Source organism: Palaemon carinicauda, chromosome 30 (genome assembly GCF_036898095.1).
Source record: "Palaemon carinicauda isolate YSFRI2023 chromosome 30, ASM3689809v2, whole genome shotgun sequence".
In the NCBI taxonomy this organism is placed as follows: Eukaryota; Metazoa; Arthropoda; class Malacostraca; order Decapoda; family Palaemonidae; genus Palaemon; species Palaemon carinicauda.
The window spans coordinates 70,309,822-70,323,381 of record NC_090754.1 but is presented as its reverse complement, the minus strand read 5'-3'; the positions used below and the strand labels follow the sequence as shown (position 1 = coordinate 70,323,381).

Genomic DNA, 13,560 nt, shown 5'->3' with positions numbered 1-13,560 from the left:
ACCTTGTGGGGTCAACCTACCATAGATCTGTTTGCCACCTCCATAACCAAGAGACTTCCGCTGTATTGTTCCCCTGTTCCAGACCCTGCAGCAGTTCATGTGGATGCTTTTCTACTGAACTGGTCCCATCTCGACCTGTACGCATTCCCACCGTTCAAGATAATAAACAAAGTTCTGCAGAAATTCGTCTCGCACGAAGGGACACGGCTGACGCTGGTTGCTCCCCTTTGGCCTGCAAGAGAATGGTTCACAGAGGTACTTCAATGGCTAGTCGACTTCCCCAGGACTCTACCTCTAAGAGTGGACCTTCTACGTCAACCTCACGTAGACAGGTTGCACCCAAACCTCCACGCTCTTCGGCTGACTGCCTTCAGACTGTCGAAAGATTCGCTAGAGCTAGAGGCTTTTCGAAGGAGGCAGCCAGTGCGATTGCCAGAGCAAGAAGGGTTTCCACTCGTAGAGTCTACCAGTCTAAGTGGGAGGTCTTCCGAAGCTGGTGTAGAGCCAATTCAATATCCTCTACCAATACCTCTGTGACCCAAATAGCTGACTTCCTTCTACATCTTAGGAATGAGAGATCCCTTTCAGCACCTACGATTAAAGGATATAGGAGTATGTTGGCTTCAGTTCTCCGCCACAGAGGTTAGGACCTGTCTTCCAACAAGGACCTTCAAGACATTCTTAAGTCTTTTGAGACGTCTAAAGAACGTCGTCTTTCCACTCCAGGCTGGAATCTAGACGTAGTCTTAAGGTTTCTTATGTCATCTAGGTTCGAACCTCTCCAGTCAGCTTCCTTCAAGGACCTTACCCTCAAGACTCTTTTTCTCGTTTGCCTTGCAACAGCTAAGAGAGTCAGTGAGGTTCATGCCTTCAGCAAGAACATTGGTTTCACAACCGAATCTGCAACATGTTCTTTTCAGCTTGGATTCCTAGCAAAGAACGAGCTTCCTTCACGTCCTTGGCCTAGATCGTTCGAAATACCTAGCCTCTCCAACATGGTAGGTAACGAACTAGAGAGAGTTCTTTGCCCTGTCAGAGCTCTCAAATATTATCTTAAGAGGTCTAAACCTATTCGAGGACAGTCAGAAGCCTTATGGTGTGCCATCAAGAAACCTTCGAGACCCATGTCCAAGAATGGGCTTTCGTATTATATAAGGCTTCTGATCAGAGAAGCACATTCTCACTTAAAGGAGGAAGACCTTGCATTGCTGAAGGTAAGGACCCACGAAGTAAGAGCCGTAGCTACTTCGATGGCCTTTAATAAAAACCGTTCTCTGCAGAGCATAATGGATGCAACCTATTGGAGGAGCAAGTCAGTGTTTGCATCATTTTATCTGAAAGATGTCCAGTCTCTTTACGAGAACTGCTACACCCTGGGACCATTCGTAGCAGCGAGTGCAGTAGTAGGTGAGGGCTCAGCCACTACATTCCCTTAATCCCATAACCTTTTTTAACCTTTCTCTTGAATACTTTTATTGTTGTTTTTATGGTTGTTACGGTAGGCTAAGAAGCCTTCCGCATCCTTGGATTTGGCGGGTGGTCTATTCATTCTTGAGAAGCGCCTGGGTTAAAGGTTTGGTAGAGGTCCTTTAGTAGGGGTTGCAACCCCGTGTACTTTGGCACCTTTGGGTTGATTCAGCCTCCAAGAGGAACGCTGCGCTCAGTAAGGAAGACGAACTTTAAATAAAGAGGCAGAGTAACGGTTCTATTCGACTTCCTTACCAGGTACTTATTATTTCATTGTTATTTGAGATAACTGTTATATGAAATATGGGATACTTAGCTATCCTTTAATCTTGTACACTGGTTTTCACCCACCTCCCTGGGTGTGAATCAGCTACATGATTATCGGGTAAGTTTAATATTGAAAAATGTTATTTTTATTAGTAAAATAAATTTTTGAATATACTTACCCGATAATCATGATTTAATCGACCCTCCCTTCCTCCCCAGAGAGAACCAGTGGACCGAGGAATAATTGAGGAGGTGTCAACAAGAAGTACTTGAGTACCTGGCCACAGGTGGCGCTGGTAAGTACACCCCCTTCTAGTATTGTGATAGCTGGCGTATCCCTCCATAGAATTCTGTCGGGCAACGGAGTTGACAGCTACATGATTATCGGGTAAGTATATTCAAAAATTTATTTTACTAATAAAAATAACATATTTCTTTCTGCTCATTACTGCTATACAATTTATGTCTTAAAAAGAGTTTTATCATTACATTTTGAACTTTAAAAGATTTTTTTTCTCAATGTTCATATGTTATGTTATTAATCTGGTATAACAGTAATTGCCTTAATTTCATTCAATTATTCTACAAAAAGTACCTGTAGTTTTTCTTGTAAAGTTTTCTATAATTTGGGAGACTTTTGACATGATATATCTTAAGCCAAGATCTTTCGGTTTCCATTCTCACTCAAGTTCTTGTTCGTCAGCATTTCATTGATGGCTGGCAATTCTAATAATCAAACCTTCTCTTAACTATCCAAGCACACTAATTGACTTGCTGTGGTATGCTACATTGTTTAATTTGTAGAATTTTCCAGATAGAAATGAGTCACCATACATTAACAGGGTTTATTTAAAAAAAAAAAAAAAATTTGTAACATCATTTATTGCAATATCTTACATTCATCACTGGTTCAGGATTTTTTAATCAGGGTTAGAAATTACCCTTGCATTCTATGACCAAGAATAAATTGGATAAAACACTTTGTGTAAATATTTAAGAATGTTATACAAAGGTGTAGGAATTTCAAAATAAAAAACCTGATTTCATTGTTGCTTAACAAAAAAATTCCCTTAAAAAAATTGCTATGCCATTATATCAGCTAGCTTTCTTCAGATCTCATTTTTCTTCACAGTCAATTATTTTCTTGAAATATTTTTGCTCGTTTACATTATTTGATTATTATTGCCAACATCTTTTTAAATTGTGTATGAATTACAGTAGAACTGTTACTACTGTATATGTGTGCAGTTTTCCTTACTTGACTTATATTTAATAATGAATAGTATATCTAATGAAGATATTGCCTCTGGGTATCTGAAATTGTCAAAAACTGTCTTGGTAGCTTTTACTTTAATTATTCTTTTATGCCCCCTGTGGCCGCAGGGCATAAAAACAATTAGAATAGCGCCAACGTTATCCCTGCGTGTCGTGAGAGGCGACTAAAAGGGATGGGACAAGGGGGCTGGGAACCCCTTCTCCTGTATTTACAATCCTGTGAGACATCAGCAAAGAGGTGGAGCTGGGGGGAGAGTGACTGCTCCCCACACTCTAGTCCCATTTGTTTGATGTCGGCTACCCCCTAAAATTGGGGGACGTGCTTCACATTACAAAATTTGACATATGACAAACTAAAGTTACATTTACTTTCAGCCAACTGTCTTATTCAGAACTGGAGATATAACCCCGCCACTTCACCTATGGCCTGTCCATTTTGCCGACAAGAGGTAATGTACCTACTGTAGTTTTAAGTGTAATGCATCTGGGAAGGTACAAAATTTTGAATTTTGGCCTTAATGTTATCATAGAACAGCTTCACATGTATCTATGAATAAAGGAAAGTAAGCTAGAATTTTGAAATTGAGTAATTTTTTAGTGATTTTTTTTCTTTTTAATTAATCAATGGTACTACAACTAGAACCATCTAATAATGTAATAGAAAATTTATAACATATTGACTTTTTTGCAGGTAAATTTAATGCTTCCATGCTTCACAGAAAGTGAAACAAATACAGCAGAATTACCAGAAATTCAAGAAAGAGAACGTCTTCTAACAGATATCAAACAGTACAATCGCATGTACTCTGATCATCCAAGATCTGTGAGTTTCATTAACTTTGAAATTATTTTCATAGATCTAAGAAGTTAGTTTGTATTAATGTTACTTCTACCACAAGATATTTTTAAAATTCCTATAGTACAAGATATACTACTGGGAAGAAAATCCTCATTTTCTATTACTGAAGTCTCGTTCCATGTTTGTTAAAATAATTTGTGTACAGAACTCATTGAAAATTAAATGAATGACCCCTAAGTTAAATTAGTTTATGCTGTAGAGGATCCAGTGTAATTGAACAACTTTAAACCTATCAGGGTTATATGAAATCGGAGTATCTGAGAAAGGTAAAATACAGTAAATTATACAACTTTGTGCAAAGAAACCAACTGGGAGTACCATAAAGTAAAGGCAGATAGTAGTGTAGCTATGGCTGCAGGATCTTTTAACATGTTTTAAAGTATGATGCGCAAGGCATACTTTAAGCAGAAGCCTTCTATGGGGAAGTCAGTACAGTATACAGATAAACTAGATAACTGACTAAGAACACAGGTCACATCACTTAATTTTCTATTATAAATATTTGTCGCTGAGCATCATTCATTTGTATGATTGCACATATGAAGCTGTTAATCATAAATTTCCAAGCCGTACATCCATATCAAGGAATACCTGAAGAGCTCTTTTGGTTATTACCACCACCCACCAAGGCTTCAGTCTGGAATGCCTGTTTCTATACAGCCTGGTGTTCTGTGGTTTTTCGGAAGCTCAAATCCTGCCCCTTATAGTATTGTTTATTCCATTTCAAACTTTATTTAAATTTCTTTGAAGAAGTTGTTGCTTAATTTTAATCAAATAAAGCTCACAACGTGCATGCTGTTATCTGATTTGATGCTTAAATTTAATTAGCACACACTTCGATTCTCCGAACAGACAATTCAACCGGCTATAATAACTTCTCCAAGTTTTATTGGTATGGTATTACTCTTGAATTCTTTGATTCATGATTATTAGAAGCGTTTGTTGCCACATTTCAAGTACCGAAGGTTTAAGAAGGATTATACTGTATCAGCTAAATCATTTGTAATATATTATTTTTATTCATTAGAACAGGCTGATGCAACTGGAAATACATTGTACACATTTTATTTTTTTTAAATGAATTTCATGTAATGAAAATTGTTAATATTTTAAAAATTTTTAAACTTGATATATTGATTCTCAAATTCTTTATTTACAGCTTTATGGCCAACTTCAAGATCTTCCAACAATTTTACGTCATATCTGGGCGGAGTTATTCACCTGGAGGGGCGTAGAAATAATGTCAAGGTTCCGTGTTATAGTTTGTCTTGTTACAGGGATCTTGTATGCTATTATGCCTGTTGATTTAATTCCCGAGGCCTTTTTGGGGCTTCTGGGCCTCATAGATGATGTTATAGTAATAGCTTTTTTATTGATTCAGGTCAGTGTTGTGTACCGTACAGTGGTGGCGAATAGGGACTGGTAGAGTTGATTACAAACAAAAACTGATAAAATGTTTCTTTTTTTTTTTCTTCAATAATTTATATGAAAATACTGTACTCTTATACAGTTATTGGAATGTCTGAATTTAGCTTGTGCATTATGCTTAAAGGCATCAATTTCAGCTGGTAACTTCAAAGTTATAGAGTTACCATTGGCTTCTCAGCTAGCAACAAAAAAGCTAATGCATAATTATGATTTTTTTTATTGTTTTTAAATTGACAAAGTTTGCCAAATGTAGAATGTGCAATTAGTCACCAAATTACTTTAAAAGGTGCATCAAAGATAAAATGGAGTACATGAGAATTAATTGGGTATATTTATTAACGAATTGATTTGGTGAGAGATTAAAGAGGGCTCGTGTTTCTTTGAAGTAGTTTAGTCAAATTTAGGTAAAAATATTGAATATTTTACCTTTCAGATATATTTATATATTGAGTAGCTTGATATTTTTAGAGATTACATCTGGGAAAATACTCATTTTCATGCTTTATAAAAATACTCGTCTTCATTAGTATCTATAGAAATACTGTGTAATTACAATTCAATTACGTGTTTATGGTCACTCTAGCCATTTTAAGTGAATTTAAATTTGTACTAATTTTGATACTTGACTGAATTCTAAATGCAAGTGTGAAAGCAATTTAATTCCAGTAGATGACTTGAGTGGAACTTAATACTGTATATTACACTGTATCAATAACAAACAGCATCCCACTTAGTAAGTGTGACGAGGAAAATTCACGAGTTTTATTTTATTAGAAAGGATATTGCTAAGGGCACGCAAGTGAAATTGCTGTGCACAAATTGTACATTTAAAGGGAAGAAAATTCCATCTCCCAAATATGATGCAATCAGTTTCAAACACACTTTCAAGTAATAATTATACAGATTAGTGAATGAACTGGGGTTTGAGACATCAATTGTAAATACAAAGATGGTACTTTGCATAAAAAGCAACATGCTTTAAGTCTACATACAGTATAATATAAAATACAGCAATTCCTGAAATAGAAAACTGATATCTGGATGATTATTTAAAGGTTTAAAAAATCTTACAAGCTTGTTTTGAAGACCAAAAGAAAAATCAACAAAAATATTTTGTAAGTGGATGAAATATATAACTGAAAATTATCCATACATGCTTTAAATCTTCAATTTGAATGAAGCAAGCATTTATTTTTACCATAGACTGCCATATCTCCTATATATTATGGTCATGAAGCTTAAAAAATAAGGCAGCTGTGGCATAGCTTAAACGCAATGCATGCAGAAGCTGCAAACTTAAACCCTTCCTTGTTTACTATTGTAAACACTTGGGTATTGAAAGCTAAGGCTACCCTTTTATTTCAATATTTGAAAATGGTTAATAGGTAAAAAAAAAAAAAAGAAAAACATTGGTACCAATCTACACCAGGGCAATAGAGTAAGCTACAAGCATGAATTCAACTTTATACCACTAGAATACCAGCTCAGTGCTCTATTAGTGGCAAGTTTTATGCAGCTGTGGTGCATTATTCACTTGATTTGTCATGTGCTCTACGGTAGTACCTTGGGTTACGAGTTTAATTCATTCTGTGAGCTATCTCATATCCTAAAATGCTTGTTTCATAAAACAATATTTCCCATATAAAGGAAATTCACGGTGTATTCCACACATCCATAAATATACATGCACGGTACACTCGATTTTAAAGGTTTTGTAATGGTAATTATTGAGCAATTTATACAGTATCTCAATATCATCAAAAATGTATAAAAAAGGGATTTTGACGAAGGAAAAACCTATTTCTGGGGAGAGACCTGTGGCACCCAGTGAAAAGAGTCCTTCTTATATATCTTTTCTGATAAAACCTTCCAATTATACCAGAGAAAGATAAAAGCATGGAATGCTTCGGACATGACGAAATAAATCCATGAATGTTAAAAAAGATCGAGAGCACCACAAATTACACACTATTCTATCAGTCCAAAAAGAAGGATGTTGTTCAGATGGCGCTCGCGTCGTGGCGTGGGTGGTGTGGCGCTGGTGGTTGGCTGGGGCCTTTGTATCGGCCCATCCCTTTGACGAAGGAATTAACTAAATGGAAGACAACCTGTGAATAGTGGTTTTCACGCGCCTTTGCTTTATACACGACACCCAAAAGGTGCTCGCGCGAGGGTTGTAACCTCAGCATTCCATGCTTTTATCTTTCTCTGGTATAATTGGAAGGTTTTATCAGAAAAGATATATAAGAAGGACTCTTTTCACCGGCCGCCACAGGTCGACCCAGAAATTAATAATTCACAATGAAAATAGAAATAACTGACACTTCAACTTGCATTTTCCTGCCCTTGCCTTTTCTTTAAAATGGCATGGATATTACAGTAGATGAAAAAGTGTTCCAGTGGTACCTCGGTTTACGAGTTTAATTTAATCTATTCCAGGAGTAAACTTGGTAACCAAAAAATTAAAAAAAATTTCCATAAGAAATAAAGGCAATTTACAGGATCCATTCCACATGCCCTGGAAAATGAATATACTGTACCCTCACTTTTAGAAGTTTGTAAGGTTATTTAGGCAACAAATTATAAACCCCCTAACATCCGAAATGAATAAAAGTTAATAATTCATAATGATAAATAGAAATAGCACTGTGTACTGTAAAAAAATTCAACTGGTATGGAAATTAGATGAAAAACTTACTACTGTACTGTATATGGCAACACTCCCTCCTGGTCTCACGAGAAGTGGTTATTTCTCTTGCTCGCATGATATTCCACTTACGTGCTTTGGGATGGATACCTGGATTGTGGCCACCCTGTTTGTGGAGCTTTATTGCTCTATGTAACAACCATTGTGAATGTAATAATCCCGTTTGCCGGCGTGATCACCAGATAGGCTGCATTATACATTTTCAGCTGGTATAATACTATATACAGTATAACCTACCTGTACAGGCACATCTTTTCTGAACCTCAAATCATAATTACCGTAACCTAACACTCGCTATTAATTTTCCTTTTTCAAAAGCTTTCGACCATTTACCTTTTAAAAAAAAAATATCTAATGGATTTTTTCTGTCCCCTCCTCAATAAGAAAATAATGATAAAAAAAAATTACCTGGAACGCATGCCCAAATTTCTTTAGACATATACTTAGTTTAAATACTGATTGCTCGCACACAAAAGTGAATACTGTAAAAAGTATATTATTCATAGAAACACTGTACAATATCTTGATTCATATCAAATATTGAAAGCATAATAATTTGAGACTTGTAGATTGCATTTCATTACACCTGAGAAATTTTGAACATCTAGGGATAGTCTCGTTCATACATTAATAGTCCCCCAAAAAATGCCCATACGGTGCAAAATTTTTGCTTGCAGGACGATGCAATACTTGTGACAAAATTTAAATTTGTATGCTTGTATTCCAAGTTACTCAACCCAATGTGCTACTGTATATGTTTGTGATACAGATTCTGCTAAGAGAAGAGTTAAAGATCTCTCATGCACAAAGATTTGCCAGCATAGCAAGTGCCTGTCGCATCAAAATAACTTGCATGTAATAAAAAGTTCATCTGAGCTCTAAGCCCTTTATTTTTGGCATGTATTACTGAACTCATCGCAAAACCTATTAGTGTTATGTATTTTAAATATTTTTTACCTTAGCTGAATAAACTTCCTTAAGGAACTTTTTTTATAGGCATAAATGACTAATGACAGAAACTTCCTGAAAATTTGTGGATGTAAATTAAGTTATATAGGGGTCAAGGGCATAAAAATCCCTAAACATAGATTATGCCATATGGGATTCAAAGAGTTACAGTCTACATGTGGGTTTCTAACTTGATTAACTGCATTTGTGAAGGTTTTAATTACCCTATAATTGCTTATTGATTGTTTTCTGAATGCTAATGACCAAATCAATATCCTTCATGGGTTCCAGTGTACTGTACGCTTATTCACAAAACGTGTGTATTTGTTTTCAGGAATGACGCATTTCCATTTCATTGTTACTTCTAAAGTTTAGAGATGTACCTTGAACTATCACATTAGTTATACAAGTTTTGACTCTTCGTTTTTCCTTTGATATTTATGGACTGGAAAAAATTTCCAAATCAAAGAATTTGATATCAGGGATCCCAGTGTTTTTACATCTAACATTTACATAGGCTATGATTTCTCTTAAAATTTCTTAAAAATTTATATTTTTTACAAACATTGTATGATGCATAAATAATGTAAATGATATAAGAGAAGATATTTACAGGATACAATGATTCATCTCTTACCCTTTTGACTTTGGGAGGATGGGCTTTGCACAGTTTATGATGAATTTTTGCAGTAAGATAAAAAGAAAACAGACCAAAATGTTTAACAAAGAAACCATAAGTCTGAAAATAAGTTTCAAATTTATGATAAGATATTGAGCCTCTGATTTGAGGATTATCGTAATAAGAGTTTGAAATTTGGAAAAAAAAAAACTTATTTTTTGGGAGGTGCTACATGATCCCCAAGTACTTAACTGTTAAAGGCTAGAACAGGAAATTCAGTCGGACATAAAATGCCAAAGAAATATTTTCTTCCTGCTCTAGGGCCAGTGTTTCAATATGCAAAGCATGGACTCTGTGTTTATTAAGGAGACCCATAGGTTTAAGCTCTACTGAACCAATCACAACACCTTCAATGCTGTAATTCATTTGACACTTGGAACCAATACTAATAATGGAAACAATACCATTTTATTTAGAGCAAAACTAGTATATCACCCTTCCCTACACAAGTCTAGGGAGGAAGGGGGTCTTGGGGATGACCACACCACTCCAAAAAAAGGTTTTCCCTAAATCAAAAACTCTTGCTTGAAGAGTTAGGGTGCTGTGTTCCCCAAGGAGTAATATCAGAGCAACACTAAATTAGATTCATGTACCATAAAGGGCACTTTATCTACAACCAAGCAAACATCCAATTACGTATGTGTAAGTGAGAAGAAAGACTTTCATATCAGATGCTCACCTGCTAAGAGAAAACCCGGCGAAGGAGCTAAATGCCTGTCATGGTGCATCAGCTAAGGGACCTGGTTGATGGACCCTCCTTCAACTAGATTTCCCCTTGTAAGTGCCACAAATGAGCCGAGTACCACACATGCATCTTGCACTACTTGAATTTGTTTCTGGTAGTGTCTTATAAATACTCTATGTCTTGACCAACCCGTAAAGATCTGTATGTTATGAAATTGCATATTAGTAAAGAATGCCAAAGAGGAAGCAATTTTTCTCAAAGCTCTTGATGGTATGAAATTACATATTAACCAAAAATACCAATGAGGAAGCAATTTTTCTCTCATCAGAGTTTTTAGGGATGGAGAGAATCACCTTTTTTGATAAGGGATGTTACTAGAATACAGATAGCCCCAGTAGAAAGGAACATCTTAGTCTGGGTACATAGAAAAAGACTACCTTCTTAATATGTGCATCCCTTCAGATATATTTGCAGGGAGACACTGAACAAAGGTTACCGTCCTGAGACTGTAAAGCTATGATATAAAGAGGATCACGCCTTATAAAAGGCTTTTCATTCTTGGCCAAAAATAGGATAACTAGAGTCAGAGTAAGATGGGGCAGGAGTGATGGTGATAAACTCCTGTTCCCTACGTACTGTTGCCACCTCACTGACTTGCTCCTGAGGCTAATAAGATCAGAAAAATAGACTTCTGGAGTAAATAGGTTTAAGCTTACCTAACAAGCTGGCCAAACCCAGGGGAAACGCTCAAAAGATGTTTCAAAGGGAAGACCGAAGTCTCCTCTGAGGGCACCTGGGATAAGACCACCTCTTCAGGGTCTAGATTGTCCCCTGACTCAGAATATACTACTTAGAGGGAGGGGCCTGTTCCAAGATGAAAAACAGGCAATAAGATAGCGACACTATTCATGGCACTGCTTAGGGTTACTGTAACCACTTGGCTACAATTACTCATCGATTTAACTCACTTGTAATATAAAATTTATAACTAAGAACATTTAATTTATTAGTATCCTAAGAAAGGGAGCTAACCTTCCCGCATCCCCAAAGGACCCCACTAGCACTCAAGTCTGTATAGGAAAAAGTGACGTGATTAAGATGAAATCAATTGAAAACAAAAAGCTTAGGTGGTTAACCCCCATCCCTATATATCAAGTAGAAAGTCAACCCTTCAATGGATTGAAGGGGATGGAAGGAGGCCATAACTAGACTACACTCTTTCTCCAATTACATAGTACAGTGGTTGAAACCTGTGGCTTAGGAAAGCCGATGGGTAGAAGAAGGTTATCATATATCTCATGCAAAGCTTAATTTGAATAGCCCTACCTTTCCTTCAATATCTTTTTCATAATACTGTAGGTATGGAAAGGAGGAGGGTCCAGTCATAGGGGAGAATGTTTCATGCTAGTGTTCCTCCCTGTATAATAATAATTAAAAAAAAAAAAATGTTAGAAAGCAGAGAGGCTATCTCCACTTAGATCATGGTTGTACATTGACAAAACACATGTGTAAATTCAAAATACAGTAAAAAAACAAATATTGGAAATATACTTTAAGGGTTATTCACTTATACATTATCATTTATCCTATTGATAATGGTCACAAGATATTAATTCCACAGCCCCTGCCTAACTTAACTGATGTTACAAATCTTCACATCATACAGTAGTGTTTATTAATAATTTAATATCTGAACATATTCTCGTACTGTAGCTTGAATGCATACAAAATTAAATTGTCCTTATTTTATGGTTCAATTCAAATTGACCTGTCTAGGACTAAAGAGGAGAAAAAAAGAAGGAAAAAAAAAAAGATTCCTTACTTCTTTCCTGCAGTATCCCTTCAAAATATGATGGTTTTCTTAATTATTCGGGTAAAAGTTTGTTGATTTTTGAAAATACATACATACCAAATATTTTTCTTTTTACTAAATATCGTATTATGGAATTACTAAAATTTATATTTTACAACAATAATTATGATTAAACAGACAAATATGTATACTACACATTATATCTATACTGAATAAACAAGTCACTTTTAATCCTTTTTGTTCAGAAATAAAGGAACTAAAGAGGGAGAAATCAAGCCCAGAGCAATGCCAATGAATCCAATTGACTCCTAATATATATCATGAAAATACTAACATCAACTAACTGCAATTTAATAGAAGGAAATATATTAGGTGCATTAGGCAAAGATAGCAGTAGTGGGAAGGACAGCTACTGGAACACTAACAGCGACGGAGATAAGAACAAGTTTAGACAATTATGAAAAGGTGCTGTACTATAAAATACTGAATAAAATGATATAAAACATCTAATCTAAAATGTACATGCAATGTTAGCTAATGAATATAGGAACCAAAGTCTATATTTACACTGTGTTTGAACATTTACGTATCATTGTTTACTTAAACGCTACTGGTAGGTTTAATCAAAATACAGTTGTACGATTCCAAATAGTGCCCGGAATATTACTTTTCCTATTACATTTAGTATTTTTCTCTTTGGTCCTAGTACTCCCCCCCCCTTGAAATAGTCTTTAATCTGATCTATGGGGTAGATATTAATGCACCTCGTGCAGACAACTTTATCATTGCTTGAGGGTCTTTACAGCATCCCTGACAGCCCTAGCTGTACTCACTTTACAGCCTTCTACTACATCTCTGTTCCATCTTCCTTTCCTCTATACTGCTATCCAACGTTCTCACCTTTTACTAAATAGTGCAACTGTGAGGAGTCACCACTACATGGTTAAAGTGGGCAAGGAATGATGAGCTTTCAACCGAAGATATTTGGTCTGGTCTGCTTTGAAATCCAAGTTGGCTTCTGGATCCAGGCCCTTTCATTAACGTGAAGAAGCCCATCCACTGGTAATGTGCCACTGACTACAACTCAACTCATGTTTTGCCTATTTCTCTCAATGACTGGATCACTCCCTTGTTACTCCTGTAACTGGTCGCTGCTTACTCTTCCAGTACTGCATCTGCTTCCCCTATAACCAGCTTTTACTGCTTTTATGCAAGAGTTGATGATATCAAATTTGCCCTTTGATTTTAGCCAAAATGTCCAGTCCCCTTTTTCAGGTCATTATTGCATAATCAGTGTATGCCTTTTGGCCTGCTGCACCAACTTCCTCCACTTTACCTATTGTAGTGATGGATGCCCTAATGATGCCTCCTGCTGCTGTTGTACCATTAGTACCTAAATTTTGTGGTGTCACTGCTCCTGATGCTGTGACTC

The 13,560-nt window shown here is 36.1% G+C and overlaps 1 protein-coding gene across 2 annotated transcripts in view; it reads left to right on the top strand.

Annotated features, from left to right (window-relative positions):
• Nucleotides 1-8,638, top strand: part of LOC137623258 (E3 ubiquitin-protein ligase RNF170-like) — a 71,739-nt gene extending 63,101 nt beyond the window's left edge. For both annotated transcript variants that reach the window (XM_068354013.1, XM_068354012.1), the window contains exons 5-7: nucleotides 3,385-3,458; nucleotides 3,701-3,832; nucleotides 5,028-8,638. In XM_068354013.1, the coding sequence (XP_068210114.1) occupies nucleotides 3,385-3,458; nucleotides 3,701-3,832; nucleotides 5,028-5,294 (473 nt within the window). In that variant the 3' untranslated portion in view covers nucleotides 5,295-8,638. The remainder of the gene's footprint in view (nucleotides 1-3,384; nucleotides 3,459-3,700; nucleotides 3,833-5,027) is intronic.
• The last annotated feature ends 4,922 nt before the right edge of the window (nucleotides 8,639-13,560 follow it).